This window comes from Pan troglodytes, chromosome 9 (assembly GCF_028858775.2).
Source record: "Pan troglodytes isolate AG18354 chromosome 9, NHGRI_mPanTro3-v2.0_pri, whole genome shotgun sequence".
Classification (NCBI taxonomy): domain Eukaryota; kingdom Metazoa; phylum Chordata; class Mammalia; order Primates; family Hominidae; genus Pan; species Pan troglodytes.
Window position 1 is genome coordinate 62,450,369 of NC_072407.2, and position 16,748 is coordinate 62,467,116.

The window sequence follows — 16,748 nt, forward strand, 5'->3', positions numbered from 1 at the left end:
ATGATTATATCAACAGATGCAGGAAAAATATTGAACAAAATCCAATGCCTGTTTATTATAAAAACGTTTGAAAAACTATTAATAGAAGAGAACTTGTTTAGGTTGATAAAGAATATTTATTAATAAAACTACAGCTAACTTCATACTTAATGGAGAAATTCAAAGCTTTCTCACTAAGATCAGGAACAAGGCAGGGATAAGCCCGTCACTACTCCTTTTACCATTTACTGGAAGTCATAGCTGAAATGGTAAGACAAGAAAAGGAAATAAAAGTATACAATTGGTAAGGAAAAAAATAAAACTGCTTTTATTCACAGATGACATAATTGTCTGTGTAGAATATCTGAAAGAATCAACCAAAAACTCCTGGAATTAACAAATGATTATATTAAGGTTGTAGGATACAAGCTTAATACACAAGAGTCAATTACTTTCTTATGTACTTATAGTAAATAAGTGAAATTTGAAATTTAAATTAGCACCCCTAAAAATTAAATATTTAGGTATTGGTATTTGGTGTTTGTTAGGCATAAATCTAACAAACTATGTACAAAATCTATAAGAAAAACTTAAAAAAATAAGTTGAATAACTAAATAAATGGAGAGATATTCCATGTCCATGGAAAGGAAGACTCAACATTGTCAAGACGTCAGTTCTTCCCAATTTAATCTGTAGATTTAATGCAATCTACCTCAAAATATTAGCAAACTATTTGTGTATGTTGATAAACTGACTCTAAAGTTTATAGGGAAAGGCAAAAGACTTAGAATAGCAAAAAGAATCTTGAAGGAGTTGTAGGAGTAACACTACCCAACTTTAGGACAAACTCTAAAGTGATAGTAATCAGGACTGTGTGATATTGGCAAAGAAATAGACAAATAGATCAAGGGAATAGAATAGAAAGCCTAGAAATAGACACAGAAGTATAGTCAAGTGATCTTTGATAAAGAGCTAAGGTAATACAATTAGAATAGTCTTTCCAAAAAAAAAATACTACTTAAAAAACTGGACCTCCATAGGCAAAAATTGAACTTAGACACATACCTTTTATCCTTCACAAAAATTAACTCAAAGTAAATCACAGACCCAAATGTTAAACTCAAAACTCTGAAACTCTTAACAGATGACGTACGCCAACATCTAGATAACCTTGGTTTTGGTGATGAGTTTGTCATTACAATACCAAAGGCACAACCCATGAAATACAGAATTAATCATCTTGATTTTATTAAAATTAAAAAATTCTGCTCTGCAGAAGACACTGTCAGGACATGAAAAGATAAACCACAGAGTGACAGAAGATATTTGCAAAAAACATACCTGACAAAGGATTGTTATTCAACATATACAATGAACTTCAAACTCAACGTTAAGAATACTAACATCCCAGTTAAAAAAAAAATGTGCCAAAAACTTTAATAAGACACCTCAAGAAAGAAGATATGGAGATGGTAAATAAACATATAAAAAGATGCTCCACATCTTATGTCACCAGGGAAATGAAAATTAAAATGGTAATGAGATTGGACTACACACCTATTAGAATGGTAAAAAATCCAGAACATTGAGGAAATCAAATGCTGGCAATTATGTAGAACAGCGGGAACTCTCCTTCATTGCTGACTGAAATCTTCAAAATTGCAAAGTAACAGGGAAGACAGTTTGGCAGTTTCTTACAAAACTAAACATACTCTTACAATACAATATAGTAATCATACTTACCCGAATAAGTTGAAAACTTATGTCCACACAAAACTTGCACACAGATATTTATAGCAACGTTACTCCTAATTGCCAAAGTTTGGAAGCCATCAAGATGTCCTTCCGTAGGTGAATGCATAAACAAACTGTGGTACCTCTAGACAATGAAATATTATTCAGTACTAAAAATAAATGAGCTATTAAGCCATAAGAAAACATAGAGGAAATTTAAATGCATGTTATTAGGTGAAGGAAGGCAGTCTTTAAAAACTACCTAATTTATAATGTTAACTGTATGACTTTCTGGAAAAGGCAAACTATGAAGACGATAGAAGATTAGTGATTGCCAGGGATTGGTGGGATACTGTATGATACTATAAAGGTAGATTCATATCACTATGCCTTTGTTAAAGCCCATAGAACACACAACACAGAGAATGAACCCCATTGTGATTTGTGTACTTTGAGTAATGATGTGTCAACATAGGTTCATCAGTTGGAACAAATGTCCCACTCTGGTAGGGAAAGTTGATAATTAAAAAGCTATGCATGTGTCGGGGCAAGGGGCATATGGGATATACCTGTACTTTGCTCTCAATTGTTCTTTAAGCCTAAAACTGCTCTAAAACCTACAGTATATTTTAAAATAATTATCCATACATTAAAAAATTGAACCTAGTATGTGCCAACATAAATAACATATTTTATGAGAAGTAACTATATTTCTCTCCAAAAAAAATGAATAATGCAAAAAAAGAGAAGGAATCCAAAGAATCCACAGTGACATTTTCTCAGTGGTTTGAAGCTTGGGCTAGTGATAAACCTATATTTAAATGTTCTTTCACCTTCCCTAACCTGTCACTCTTTTAATTCTATATTGTTTTTAGACACGTTCGCCTGAGACTCCAGATGGAAATGCTCAGAGAATAGCAGATTTTTCATCCTCTGAGCAGTAGGCTAAGAAAAGCTGCAAGAAAGAAAGAGTAGCAATATACATCTATCAGCTGTCAGGAAGGCCTGTGGAGGGGGAGTCAGCTAGTGGACAGGTGGGCCTTTTCTTTTGCCGTTCTTCTATACTGAAGTTAAATATAATTATCATGGCTGACCCACAACCCTAGAATAGATCTGAAGTCAATATATTTTAAATATAATTAATTTGGAAGCAGGATGTGATAGAATATTATATATTTTTTCAAAGAAACGGCCTGAAATTAAATACTGATGTTGCTAGGGCTGGTTGATGTATTATGAGGCTGGCAGGACAGTGTATTGGGCATTAGCTCTGATCAAACATGAGTTTACAACACTATTGGTCTTCTCCCAGATTTGCAATTGACTTACCCCAAGGACTTTGGGTTTCCTCTTGAAGAACTTCTCTTGCAATCCTTTACACAGATATGAATGTATGACATCTATGTTTCCCAGCTGGGGCACATCAGGGCCAGCCCCTGGAGTGGTCTGTTCCATTCCTTGCATGCTTGTCATGGCAGCAGAAAAGGTGCTACAATAAGAAATGTAATTTAAGATGAGGTCCTGGAAATGACAAAAGAAAGTCTTGACACTTTGGGGCAGATTCCTCCCTAAGGACAAAACCTGGTCTACATTCCCCTCCAATATTATAACAGTTGTTAGATCTAGGGAACTGGAAGAGGCAACACATTAAGTGGGGGGTGGAGAGAGAGAGAGAGAGACTTAAATGTTATATGATATCAATAATACGCTAGGAGAGAGGACATGTTGACAGAAGTGAGGTAAATTAGAGAAACTTCTTCAACTTCAAATCCCAAGTCTGCTCAGATTTTATTTCTATCCCTTTTAATGCCTAGTCCCTTGATTACAGCCACTTCCCCATGAAGGATTACTTTTATAATAGTAATAAGCTACACAAATTCATCTGCCTTCCAATTTATTGTACAGTATTGTATAGTTCCTCCTTTTATAACCAAAGCACAGCTAAATTCTCAGGGCTGAAAATCTTCCCATGTAACCTTGTATTTTGTCCCATAAGCTCTGAACTCTGGGAATGAAACTTATGGCTCTGAGTCATATTCTTGGCACCACAAATTTAATTCTCTTTTCCTGTTACAGTGCTTTAAATTCTAATTTGCTGGTGCATAGCAAGAATACATAAAGCCATTTTTTGAAATTCCAAGCACAAAGATATTACTTTTATGCCTCTGTCTCTCCTCAGTATAATGATTCCAACCAAGTAATGTGGAGATAGGCTAAAGCCACATGGAAATTTTTACCTATGTGTTTGAATTGATATTCAGATGTTTCATGGCCCACTTCCATAAAATTTTAGGGAAGTGAAGCTTGCTAATATCCTTCAAGTCATAGTTGATTTCAATGGAGCATATTTGCTAAAAAGTCTCAGGTTTGGAGATGTGTGCCCGTTTATTGGTAACATAAATGAAAAAAAGTTATTGTAGTCCAAATTTGCTATGTACAGAAAAAATTCAGATTTCTGTGGAAATAATTGTCATCGTGTATTTATCTTTGATAGATCAATGAAAACACATTATTAGCTATCTAGCAATAAAATTGATTAAAGTTGGGAGAAGGAGGGTGAATTTCAGAGAAAGCTAGAGGGGAAAAGTTAAAATGAAAATAAAAGATTAATCATTTAGAGCATTAATTTTAGTAATGTATACATTCAAAATTATGAAAAGCAGTAAAATAAAAAGTACAAAATTACAAATTATAAAATAAGAAGTTAAGTATTTTTAAAAGAAAGATAAATATAATTAATAATTAATAAGAAATATATAATGTAAATGTGATTGAAGTAGTTAAGATAAGGACTTAAATGTAAGAATGTAACCAAAAAGTCAATGTTCTTATTCTTATCTCATCTAGAAAAGTTCCAAAAACAATTTGGACAAACAGAATTAGAACTCCATTTTGTTATGAAAGTGGGAAACAACGAAAATCTCTATAAGTCAGGTGAAATGAGTGTTAAAAACAAAGATTGCATAAGGATAAATTTGGGGGAAAATGTAGAAAAAGTATCAAAGAAACAGGACACTATGGCCACAGATTTCAGATTATACTTATCAAAGATAAGAGTCTCCTTGAGGTGTACAGCATAAATTATTGATCATAATCCTAGAAATTAAATGCATCAGCTGATACCTATCACTTTCCTGGAGAATTATAGTTCTGAGAACTATCAAAGTTAGTAGTAAAGGAGAAATCCCAACAAAAAGACATGCTTAGAAAGCAGTTAGTCTCTGAATAAGTCTTACATTGGATTCCATAAAGAAGGAAGTAGATATGCTTGATACAAGCCTCCAAGAAGTCCCACAGATTAGGAGCATCTGGATATATATCACATATAGAATATGTAAAAAGTATGGATAATTTATTCAATTGAAAATGAAATCACAAAAATGAAAAGTTAAAGTGCAAAAAGTGACACAATATGTTTGCAACATGGTCTCAAACAAATTTCAAATATAAAATAATGTTGACAGAAAAAATTTTGCCAATGTGTTAAATAACAAGGAATAGCTGAAAATAGAATTAGTCAACTGGAAAAAAATTGAAGAAATCACCAAGAATTCTACAGAAAAACAAGAAAATGATCACAATAGAAGAAAGGTTAAAAGATTAGAAGTTGAGAATTAAAAGGTCTATAATATGTCTTATCAGAATTCTAGAGAATGTCAGCAAGATGGCCAATTAGAAGTTACTAACCTCATCGCCATCAACACACACACACACACACCCCAAAAATGAATAAACAACTACATTCCAACCAAAATAACTAAAGAAGAGCTCCAGAAAACAGCAAAGGAGTAGCAGAAATCTTGTAGAGCACAGAAACCCAGAATGGCTGTAGGAAGAAGGAGAGAAAACACCTTTCTTCCATCACCCCTTCCCCCAGTTAGAACCAGCTCTGAGTCAGGAGGGCCTTCTTCCTACAGGGAAAAGTTAGTGACAGGATCCCAGCAGCTCCCATCACCGCCATAGACACCTGCAGTCTTAACTACTGGAGACACATAGAGTCTTCACAGGCTCTGAGCTCAGCTGACAGAGCTACCTGAAGTCCACATGTCTGTTCTATCCCAGAGGAGGAGCTGACACTGTGCCCTGGCCCCCATGGCCTGAGTTGCTACTGTGCTGCCCCTTCTTGGAACTGAATCACTGGCTAGAGTGCATTCTGCTTCAGGAGTGAGTAGCCATTGCACCCTCCATCTCTGAGACTTAACCACCACTACACTATGCACACGCGGAAGCCATACCTGAGCCAAACTGCTGCTATCTACTCTCTACTCCCTGAGGCCAGGCTCCCATGGAACTGCTCCATGCCCCCATCTTAGTCGCTGGTGCACCCTGCCCCTCCAAACTCAAGTTGAAACTGTGCTCCACTCTCTGGGCACCCATAGCTTTGATTGAGCTATGTCACCCCACCATCCAGGCAAAATAGCTCCAGTGCCCCACCTCCCTGGAACTGACCAGTCCCCTGGAGTCCAAGCTTCTGAGAAATCCTTACTCCCCAGGGGGTCATTTCTGCACTGCTCCAAGAAACCCAAGGAAAAAGCTACAGACAGGCCTAGTCATTCCTGAGGCCTTGCTGCTGCTACATCCAGCCTTACACAGCCTGGCATATTGCCATGCCCCATCATCCCAGGGTCTAGAGTTACCACTATGTGGCACTCCATCCCCCAGGGTTGGAATTGCTGCTATGCCCGATTGTCTCTGGAACCAAAATTTCAACAGTAACCTGCTCCCCAGAGCTCAAGCCTCCAAAGCACCCCTCTTTCCCTGGAGCCTTGATGATGTTGTGCACTGACCCCAGAATCAGTCTCAATTTCATCCCTGCTCCATGGACTTGAGTTACTGAGGTGTACTTTAGAGTTACAGCCTTAGCTTTGTGGGTAACCTGCATCCACCCACAACTGGGTGAGTGAACCTGTGCCATATGCCACAGCAGTTTTGCAAGACCCTGAGCCTAGGACCTCAGCTCGCACTGCCACATTGCCTGGAATACCTGTGCCTGGAAGGCACAAGCTGTAAACCTTGGTGGAATCCATGTGTACAGGCTCACAGACTGCAAGAGATGTAGGGGCATGGCTTTCTCCACCTAGGATCAAAGAATATCACATATAGCTATGGGAGTGGAGCCACTTCTAAGAGCCTCTATTAGGGCAAAGCTGAGTGGGAATGCGGAGTCAGAGCCAACACAGGGAGTCCCAATTAGGGATATGCCTAGTGGAGCCATGGGAGTGGGGCTACCTTTGAGATCTCAGAACTATAGGGCCACTAGCATGCAACTCCAACCTAACAGAGCTGAAGCACGGACTGAGTCCAGCAAAGATATGGGAGCAGGGTCATGTCTGAGGGCCCCAATCAGCACTCCCAGGATTCAGGACATGGAGTCAAAGGAAATTATTCTCCAGATTTAAAACATAATTCTGTTTTCTCTGTTGGATTTTGGACTCACTTGAAACCAGTTATGCCTTTTTCTTGCCTGGCTCTCTCTTTTGAACTGAGACAGTCTATTCTATACCTATCTCACCATTATATTTTGGAAACAAATCACTGGTTTTGATTTCACAGGCTCACAGCTGGAAACATTTGCCTCCAGATAAGTCACACCTTGAATCTCATCCATATCTGCTTCTGATGACTCTGGACTTAGAACTTTAGACTTGATGCTAGAATGGGTAAAAACTTTTGAGGCTATTGAGACAGAATTATTGTATTTTGTATGTGAGAAGAACATGAGTTTTGGAGGGTCGTGGATGAAATGCTATGGTTTCACTGTCCCCTCTAAAACTCATGTGAAAACTTAATTGCCATTGTAACAGTTTTAAGAGGTGTGACCTTCCAGAGGTAATTACATCCAGAGACCTTCATCCTCGTGAATGGATAAATGTCATTATCATGGGAGAGGGTTAGCTATGGCAGGAGTGGACTCCTGATAAAGAATATATTTGGCCCCATCTCTCTCTCTTTGCTTTGTGCACTCACTTCCATCTTTTTCCATGGGATCACCCTCACCAGAGGTTTATGTCATACATGCCCTTAGACTTCCCAGCCTCTAGAGCTATAAGAACTATAGAACTGCAGCAGATACATGAAAGATAAAAAAAATTAAAAGCTTAGTACTTCATAAAATTACCTAACCGCAAAGGGAGACAAGAGATGAAGAAATAAACAAATATCTACAAAAACAACCCCCTCCCCACAAAATAACAAAATGGCACTACTAACTACTTACCTATTAATAATAACCTTAAATATAAAGGAATTAAATTCTTCAATCATAGAGTGGCTGAATTAAAAAAAAACAAGATCTATATGCTATAAGAGTCTCACTTTAGCTTTAAGAAAAAACACAGGCTGAAAGTGAAGGGATGAAATACTCTATGCAAATAGTAGTCAAAGGAGAAGGATTGACTATACTTAGATCAGATAAAATAAGCTTCTAATCAAAAACTGTCAAAAGAGGCAAAGAAGGTCGTCATTTAATGAGCGATTGAGCATACAGTGTAGGTAACAGAAGGCATTAATGACAAACTACCAGAAGTTTTTGAGACAGGGTCTCACTCTATCACCCAAGCTGGAGTGCAGTGGCGTTATCATGACTCACTGCAGCCTCGACCTCAGCCTCCAAAGTAGCTGGGATTACAGGTGCACACCAGCACACCCAGCTAATTTTTGTGCTTTTTGTAGAGACAGAGTTTTGCCATGTTGCCCAGGCTGTTCTCAAATTCACAGGGTCAAGCAATCTTCTTACCTCAGCCTCCCATAGTGCTTGGATTATAGGTGTGAGCCACAGTGACTGATCTTAAACCTCCAGATTTTTAACACGGACAAAGTAATTAATTGTTGGGCTTTCAACAGGGAAAGGACACTTGCAGTTTCATAGCCTTCTTAGGGTTCCTGTTCCCTTTAGATCTTCCCACTGTTGATTAGCGACTACTTGTAGGGTTGTGAAATAATCTCCACATACTGTCCCTTGCACCACCTTACTTTTTTGAAAGAGAAATTTTGAGGAAGACTGGATATCTTCTATTTAGGTATTCAAATGTTTGAAATAAATTGTCTCCCTTCCGGGACAAGTTGGTAAATGAGTCAAACTATGGGCTTTTTTGTAATGACTTTAAGCCCAGAGGAGGACAATTCTCCCAAGTTTAACAAAATTGGAGGGTATGTATTAAATTTAAGACCAAAAATAAGGCCTGCTATTTTATTTTATCTCTTTGCTCCATATCTAAAATTTGTGTTCTGCTCACAGGATGCTAAAGTCTACATATAGGTCTCAATATACCTAAATAGAAGGGTATTAGTTACATTTAGGTCTTACATTTTGGTTTTTGCTCCACTTTGAGCTGTTTTGTTTGGTGTAAGAAAGTGTCCAACTTCATTCTTTTGCATGTGAATCTGAAGTTGTTGAAACGTGATTTGCTAAACAGACTATTCTTTTCTCACTTAGTAGTTGTGTTATCCTTGTCAAAAATCAACTAGTCATAAATATAGAGGTTTATTTCTAGACTATTCTATTCCACCCCATTTTTATTTTTAGACAATTTTATTCAATTCTATTCCATTGTTCTATATGTCTGTGCTTATGCCAATACCACACTGTCTTAAAATTATAGCTTCGTAGTAAGTTTTGAATTGGAAAGTGTAAGTGCACCAAACTATTTTTCTTTTTCAAAATTGTTTGGACTATTCTGAGTCCCTTGTATTTCCATATGATTTTAGAATTAGCTTGCAAATTTCTGAATAAGGTTGCTTGAATTTTTTATAAAGATTGTGTTGAATCTGTAGGTCAATTTGAATAATATTACCATCTTACCAATATTAAGCCTTCCAGTTCCTGAATATGAGTTTTTTTCATTTGTTTAAATTTTCTTTAGTTTCTTTTAACATTTTGTAGTATTCGGTGTATAAGTCTTGTGCTTATTTTGATAAATTTATTCCCGAGAATTTTGTTCTATTTGAAACTATTGTAAAGGAGATTGTTGTCTTAATTTCATTTTTAAATTCTTCAGTGCTAGCATATAGAACTCCAATTTATTTTTGTATGTATATATATTTAATTTAACTTTTATTTTAACTTCAGGGGTATATGTGCAGGTTGGTCATATAGGTATTGTGTCATAGGGTTTGATTTACAGATTATTTTATCATCCAGGTTTTTTTTTTTTTTAATTTTGAAACCGAGTCTTGCTCTGTCACCCAGGCTGGAGTGCAGTGGTGTGATCTCAGCTCGCTACAACCTCCGCCTCCAGGGTTCAAGCAATTCTCCTGCCTCAGCCTCCCGAGTACCTGGGACTACAGGCGTGCACCACCACGCCCGGCTAATTTTTGTATTTTTAGTAGAGATGGGTTTCACCATGTTGGCCAGGCTGGTCCTGAACTCCTGACCTCAGGTGATCCATCCACCCCAGCCTTCCAAAGTTCTGGGATTACAGGCATGAGCCACTGCGCCCAACCATATCACCCATGTTTTAAGCCTAGTACCTATAATTTATTTTTTCTGCTCCTCTCCCTTTTCCCAGCCTCCACCCTCTAATAAGCCCCAGTGTGTGTTGTTCCCCTTTATGTGCCCATGTGTTCTCATCATCTAGCTCCACTTATAAGTGAGAACATGCAGTATTTGGTTTTCTGTTCCCGTGTTAGTTTACTAAGGATAATGGCCTCCAGCTCTATCCATGTTCCTGCAATGAACATGATCTTGTTCTTTTTTTATGGCTGCACAGCATTTCATGGTGTATATGTACCACATTTTCTTTATCCAGCCTACTATTGATGGGCATTTAAGTTGATTCCATGTCTTTGCTACTGTGAATAGTGCAGCAATGAACATATGTGTGCGTGTGTCTTTAAAATAGAATGATTTCTATTCCTTTGGGTATATACCCACAGTGGGATTGATGGGTTGAATGGTATTTCTGTTTTTAGGTTTTTGAGGAATCACCACAGTGTTCCACAGTGGTTGAACTAATTTACACTCATACCAACAGTGTATTAATATTTCTTTTTCTCCACAACCTCGTTAGTATCTGTTATTTTTATTTTTTTGACTTTTTGTTAATAGTCATTCTGATTGGTGTAAGGGGGCATTTCATTATGGTTTTCACTTGTATTTGTCTAATGATCAGTGATGTTGAGTATTTTTTCATATGACTGTTGGCCGCATGTACATCTTATTTTGAAGTGTCTGTTCATTTGTATATATTATTTGTATCCTTCGAGTTTGCTTAACTCATTCATTAATTCTAATAGCTTTTTATTTGGTGGGGGAATGATTCCATTCTATTCGTCATTGGATGAGTATTTTTATCATAAAAAGTATTGGATTTTGTTAATTTTTTAATCTATTGAGGCATTCGTGTGACTTTTTGCGGTTTTTGTCTTTTATTCTATTAATGCATTATATAACACTGATTTTTTGAATGCTAAATTTTATATTCTTGAGATTAATCTGACTTTGTCCTCATATATAATCTTTTTTACATGTTGCTGAATTCTGCTTGCTAATTTTTTTGAGTATTTGTGTCTGTATTCATGAGAGACATTCATATGTAGTTTTGTTCGCTTATGTTGTCTTTTCTTGATTTTGGTGTCAAAATAATACTAGCCTTATGTAATAAGTTTGGAATTGTTCCCTTCTCTTCTAGTTTTTGATGGAAGGGTATTAATTCTTTTTGAAATGTTTAGTAAAATTCACCAGTGAAATCACAGGAGCCTGGGCTTTCCTTTATAAAAGTTTTTTAAATTCCTCATTTAATCTCTTATTACAGATCTATTCAGATTTTGTATTTCTTTTTATTTTTGTATTTCTTCTTCAGTCAGTTTTAGTAGTATCTTCATAAAAATTTGACCATTTCATATGTTATCTGATTTATTTGGATATAATTTTATAGTATCCCTTATAATTTCTTTAATTCTGTAAGTTTGGTAATTATGCTGCCTCTTTCATTCCTGATTTTAGTGATTTCTTCTTGTAATTTTTGTCATTCAATATAGCTAAAGGTTTTTCAAATTTGTTGATCGTTGCAAGAATGAACTTTGGGTTTTGTTGATTTACTCTAATGTGTTTCTACTCTATTATTTTCACTCTAGTCTTTATTATTTCTTTTCTACAAGTTGTTTCCATTTAGTTTGTTCTTCTTTTTCCAGTTTATTAAGGTGGAAGATTAGATTATTGAGCCCTATAGATTCACATCCAAATTCTAACACATGTACAAAGAAGTGTTTATACCACAGAAGAGCTAATAAATACCAAAGAGATAATCCTACTGAAACTGTTCCTAAAACATAAGGAGGATTCCTCCCTAACTGATTCTTTGCAAAATGTCAACCATGAACCAGCCTTACGACCTATCCCTTCCATTCCCAGATACATGCAAAGAGAAATAAAAACATATGTCCACACAAAAACTTGTAAAATGAATTTTCCTAGCAGTATTACCTATAATAGTCAAAAGGTGCAAACAACCCAAATGTTCAACAACTGAGGAATGAATAAATGTGCAAATAAAAGAGTTCTTCTATTCGCCAGACTAGTGTAGTGGATCCTCTTAAGCAAACAAGTTCTAGAATTAAATTACCTGGATTTAAATTTTGGCCCTGCCACTCCTTACTCAAGTTAATTAATCTTGTGTTTCTGTAACTCTACCCTGTGAATAATACAGCGTATCTCGTAGAGAAATTTAATGATGAAATAGCACATGTAAACATTTAAACCAGTTCATGTCACTTAATAAATACTAACTACCTATTGACTATTATTATTGGTCTTCCTACTATCACTTACTCATTTCTGGCTTGAAGTATAAAACATAAATTTCCTCTAACACTTCCTACCACTCAAGGACATGCTAAAGAGGGGCTTTATTCCTGGCATGACCCTGCTCCAACCTGTCCTGTCTTGGGGGAAGTGAAAAAGCAAAGAGGAGGGGTCTATATAACTGGTGAGAGCATGTTATTCATGGTACCGTGTTGTCAGAGGTTGACTCTTCCTCTCTTTTGCAGTTTGTCTCAAAGATTGGTCAGAAGAGTCAGGGTTGTGCTTGTTTTTGCTCTCATGGACTAGTTAGATACAAGACTATGTAGAGGTGGGCCAAGAGGCCCTCCTCTTCCTCTTGTAATCTCTGTTCTAATGATAATGGAGTTTATGAGGTGACTTACATTTACATTTTATTGAGTAGGTATAATCAAACCTATAAGTAGACTTCAGCATCCCCTGAACAGAATACAAAATTTAGATTTGGAGCAAACGAATAAAATAAAATAGCAGGCCTTATTTTTGGTCTTAAACTGAATCCATACCCTCAAATTTTGCTGAACTTGAGAGAATTGTCCCCCTCTGGGGTTAATTTTGAAGTCATTATAATAAAGCCCATAATTTGATCATTTATCAAATTGTTCCAGCATAGAGAAGAAGTAATTTTTATTTCAAACATTAGAAGACCAAAGTAGAAGATATTCAGTCTTCCTCAAAATTTATCCTTCAGATAAAGGAAGGTGGCACAAGGAATATTATGTGATTACTTCAGAACACTACAAGCAGTCCCTAATCAAGAGAGGCAAGAGCTAAAGGTAACAGGAACGCTAAGAGGGCTATGCGACTGCAAATGTCCTTTCTTGGTAGAAGGCCCAACAATTAGCTCAGTTGTCTGTGTTAAATGTCTGGTAGTTTGTCATTGATACCTTCTGTTACATACCTTCTATGCTCCATCAATCATATTCTAATCCTACGCAACCATTTTTTAACTCTGTATTTCTCCCATCTCCTCATGCCAAGCCATCATCCTATTTTTATCAGGAGTATTGCTTACAGCCTCTGAATGTTCCCCAGTGTCCATTTGTGGCCTTGGATGTTCAACCCACCCCTGACTTTGTAGCCAAATGATCAAATGCAAAGACAACTGTGTCACCCTCCCCTTTAAAGTCCTTTCTTTGCATTTCACCACCTTTAGTATAAAGATAAAAATTTAATGTTGTTGATATTGCTGCTACTTCAACCCATATCTATTATCGTAGCCTTACCTTGAATTTCTCCTTTTTATTTTTTAAAGCCCCAAGTATATTTGACTTATTTAAGTTGTTCTAAAGTAATTTCATTCCTATATTGAGACATTTGCATATGTTGAGCCCGTTTGCAGGAATGTTCCACTCCCCCGGCCATGACCACCTTACAAGAATAGCAACAAACCCACCACAGCATCTAATCTTCTCACACACTAACAGTTTTGCATAGTTTCTGTCTTCTCTCAGACACCATTCTCCTACAGCCCCCATTTCCCGCATGTGGATTACTCAACCTCTAGTGGTAACTAAGGATTTAAGAAATCTATGTTATTTTCCTTTTACACCACAGAAACCAAAGTTATTTTGAAAGAAACTGAAGATAATTCTTCTTAGTCCATCTAAATGTGTACTTTTTATTTATTTATTTATTTATTTACTTACTTACTTATTTATTTATTTTGAGGCGGAGTCTCGCTCTGTTGCCCAGGCTGGCGTGCCGTGGCGCGATCTCGGCTCACTGCAAGCTCCGCCTCCCGGGTTCACGCCATTCTCCTGCCTCAGCCTCCAGAGTAGCTGGGGCTACCGGCGCCTGCCACCACGCCTGGCTAATTTTTTTGTGTTTTTAGTAGAGAAGGGATTTCACCGTGTTAGCCAGGATGGTCTCGATCTTCTGACCTCGTGATCCACCCGCCTGGGCCTCCCAAAGTGCTGGAATTACAGGCGTGAGCCACCGCACCCGGCCTATTCTTTAATGTAAGGGAAACTCGGCCTCAATCTCTCACGCACACCTTCAGACTGAGAATTTAGGACATGTTGGGTCTGTCTTATCAAACACACTTGGTAGTTCTCCCTCTGTGTTTAGTGCCTCTCTGGTAAGGCTGTAAGCTTCCCGAGGGCCGAGCCATTATATCAAATTAAGGCTTATAATTGACTCTTATGATTTTCCACAATTCTTTGGTAACATAGGTCAGGTTCTGGTCATTCAAGGCTGGTGCTCTGTCTTTATAAGACATTCTTGACATAAATTTATATAACTGCCTCCTATCTTTACACCACAGAAATCCATGTGTTAATTATCTAGGGTAGATAAGGTCCCCAAGGAAAGAAAGCGTGTGTTTACAAGACTCCACTTCTCTACAATCAAAATATATATTTTTTAACTGCAGAGAATATTGGATACATATGAGGGAGGGACATTTCTTTCAGGTTGGAGAAGAATCTAAACCTTGGTTTTGCCACATCACCTATATGCATCAGGTTCTTGACAACTACAATGTCTTCCCCGCCCCTCCTCCCCACCCCAGATAAAGAGGTGGGGTAACCTAGACCACCCTTCCCTCTTCTATTGGCCCCAGTCTCCTTGCGGATCAGCAGCACCACCAGTCTCTTGTTTCCTCGTTTTTATGTCACCATCCCCCTTATGGGTCACAACACGAGAGAGCATGAGGAGAGTGGTATACACGGTCATCCCCTTTTTCTTGGCAGAGTTATCAAATAGATTAGAAACCCAAAATGAGGCCTGAATCTGGATGGTTTTTAGGAGGATGATGGGGATGCAGAAATGGTGGCATGGGAAGGGAAAAGGCCTGGACTAGGAACCAAGAATTCTGGGTTTTTTGCTCCTTGCCCTTTTGTTAACTTGTGTGATTCTGGGTACATTATTTCCCTTTTCTGGGTTTCATTTACTTCATCTGGGGAAAGATTACAATGACTACGACTGCTTACAAGCTTCTTTCTTATCCTAAGAATGCTAAAAGTCTACAAGATGTTTTTCATTTGCAGATTTTATCATGAGCCGCCTCAGTTTACTGCCTGGGTGCCACATGAATAGTGCCAAAGACCACTGGAGAACTAGGTCAGGCCACAGCCCATCTAAATGTACAAGGCTGGGGACCCTGCCTGTGCCCTACTCCATGTACACCAAATTCTGCACGTGCTAGATCTTTTCTTAAGTCTTGAATTATAAAAATAACCAGTCAGAGACAAAGAATAAAGACCATGGAAGAAGTGCATTCACAGTAGATGAGGTAACTAATCAAAGTTTAAAATGTTGCTTACAGTGTTTTGGTATCCTGAGAACTTACAGAACAAAAGTAACTAAAACAACTTCATCCAGCCTCCAGTGTCAGCCTTTAGGAGGCTTTTCTAACTCCCATCAACTGTAGCGAAGACTGTTCCTCAACCACCCACAACCCTCACCAAATGCACATTTGGTGCACTCAATCCACCCCAACCCTGACTACCAGCTTGGGTCATGGGAAGTGACCTCATTTTTTTTTCTCACTCCACTCCCAGAAAGCCTAAACCCAGGAAATGAAACAAACTATCAGTCCGAGAGCCTAGGAAGGCAAGTCCCTGGACCTACCTTTCTTCAGGCCTGCAATGTCTGCTGCAGGTCTGATGAGTGCAGGGCTCTGGGCAAGTTCCTCAAAGTTCTTTGTTCCAGACACAGTCAGCTTCCCCCACTCCACACCTCACTCAGTTTAAATCTGCATTCCTTTTCTAGTAGATGTTTGGAACCTTAAAGGATGTGTTGAGAACTTCTGAGACACAAAACTAGTTCCTCTTTTTTATCGGAAGCATTAACTGATTTTGCGTTCCCAATATGGGTGTGGACGTTTATTTTGAAATTTGCTGAAAAAGCAGTGGCTGCCTGATACAGTCTTTCCTATGAAAATAATAGTGCTAATTACTGTGGGTATCAGTGGTGGAGGATTTTCTGTTTGCCAGACTCTGCTCAAAGATTGTTATATACACAACTAAGTAAATGGTAATTTATAAATGCCCCCTTTCACAATTTCACACATTTCCACAGTACTCTTTTCTTCCCAGAGAACTACTGTTACTATTGTATTAGGTTGGTGAAAAAGTAATTGTGCCTTAACATACACAACTTAAATATCTTATTTTCATGATATTTCACCTTTGGAGGTTCAACATGAATAGCCATAAAATGGGAACAAGTTGGTTGTACAGCAATAATTAATACAACACCTTTCTAAGTCAAAGAAGCAGCTGGTATCGTAGAACAAGCTGGTCTTTGACTAAG

At 37.6% G+C, this 16,748-nt stretch overlaps 1 protein-coding gene across 2 annotated transcripts in view; it reads right to left on the reverse strand.

The window, feature by feature from the left end:
* Positions 1-16,153, reverse strand: part of MS4A4E (membrane spanning 4-domains A4E) — a 40,977-nt gene extending 24,824 nt beyond the window's left edge. Inside the window, exons 1-3 of one of the 2 annotated variants that reach the window (XM_016920962.3) lie at positions 16,065-16,153; positions 3,044-3,203; positions 1,724-1,859 (exon numbers count right to left, since the gene is read on the reverse strand). In XM_016920962.3, the coding sequence (XP_016776451.3) occupies positions 1,724-1,859; positions 3,044-3,187 (280 nt within the window). In that variant the 5' untranslated portion in view covers positions 3,188-3,203; positions 16,065-16,153. The remainder of the gene's footprint in view (positions 1-1,723; positions 1,860-3,043; positions 3,204-16,064) is intronic. The other variant, XM_009460419.4, reaches the window with a different exon arrangement.
* Between the last annotated feature and the right edge of the window lie 595 nt (positions 16,154-16,748).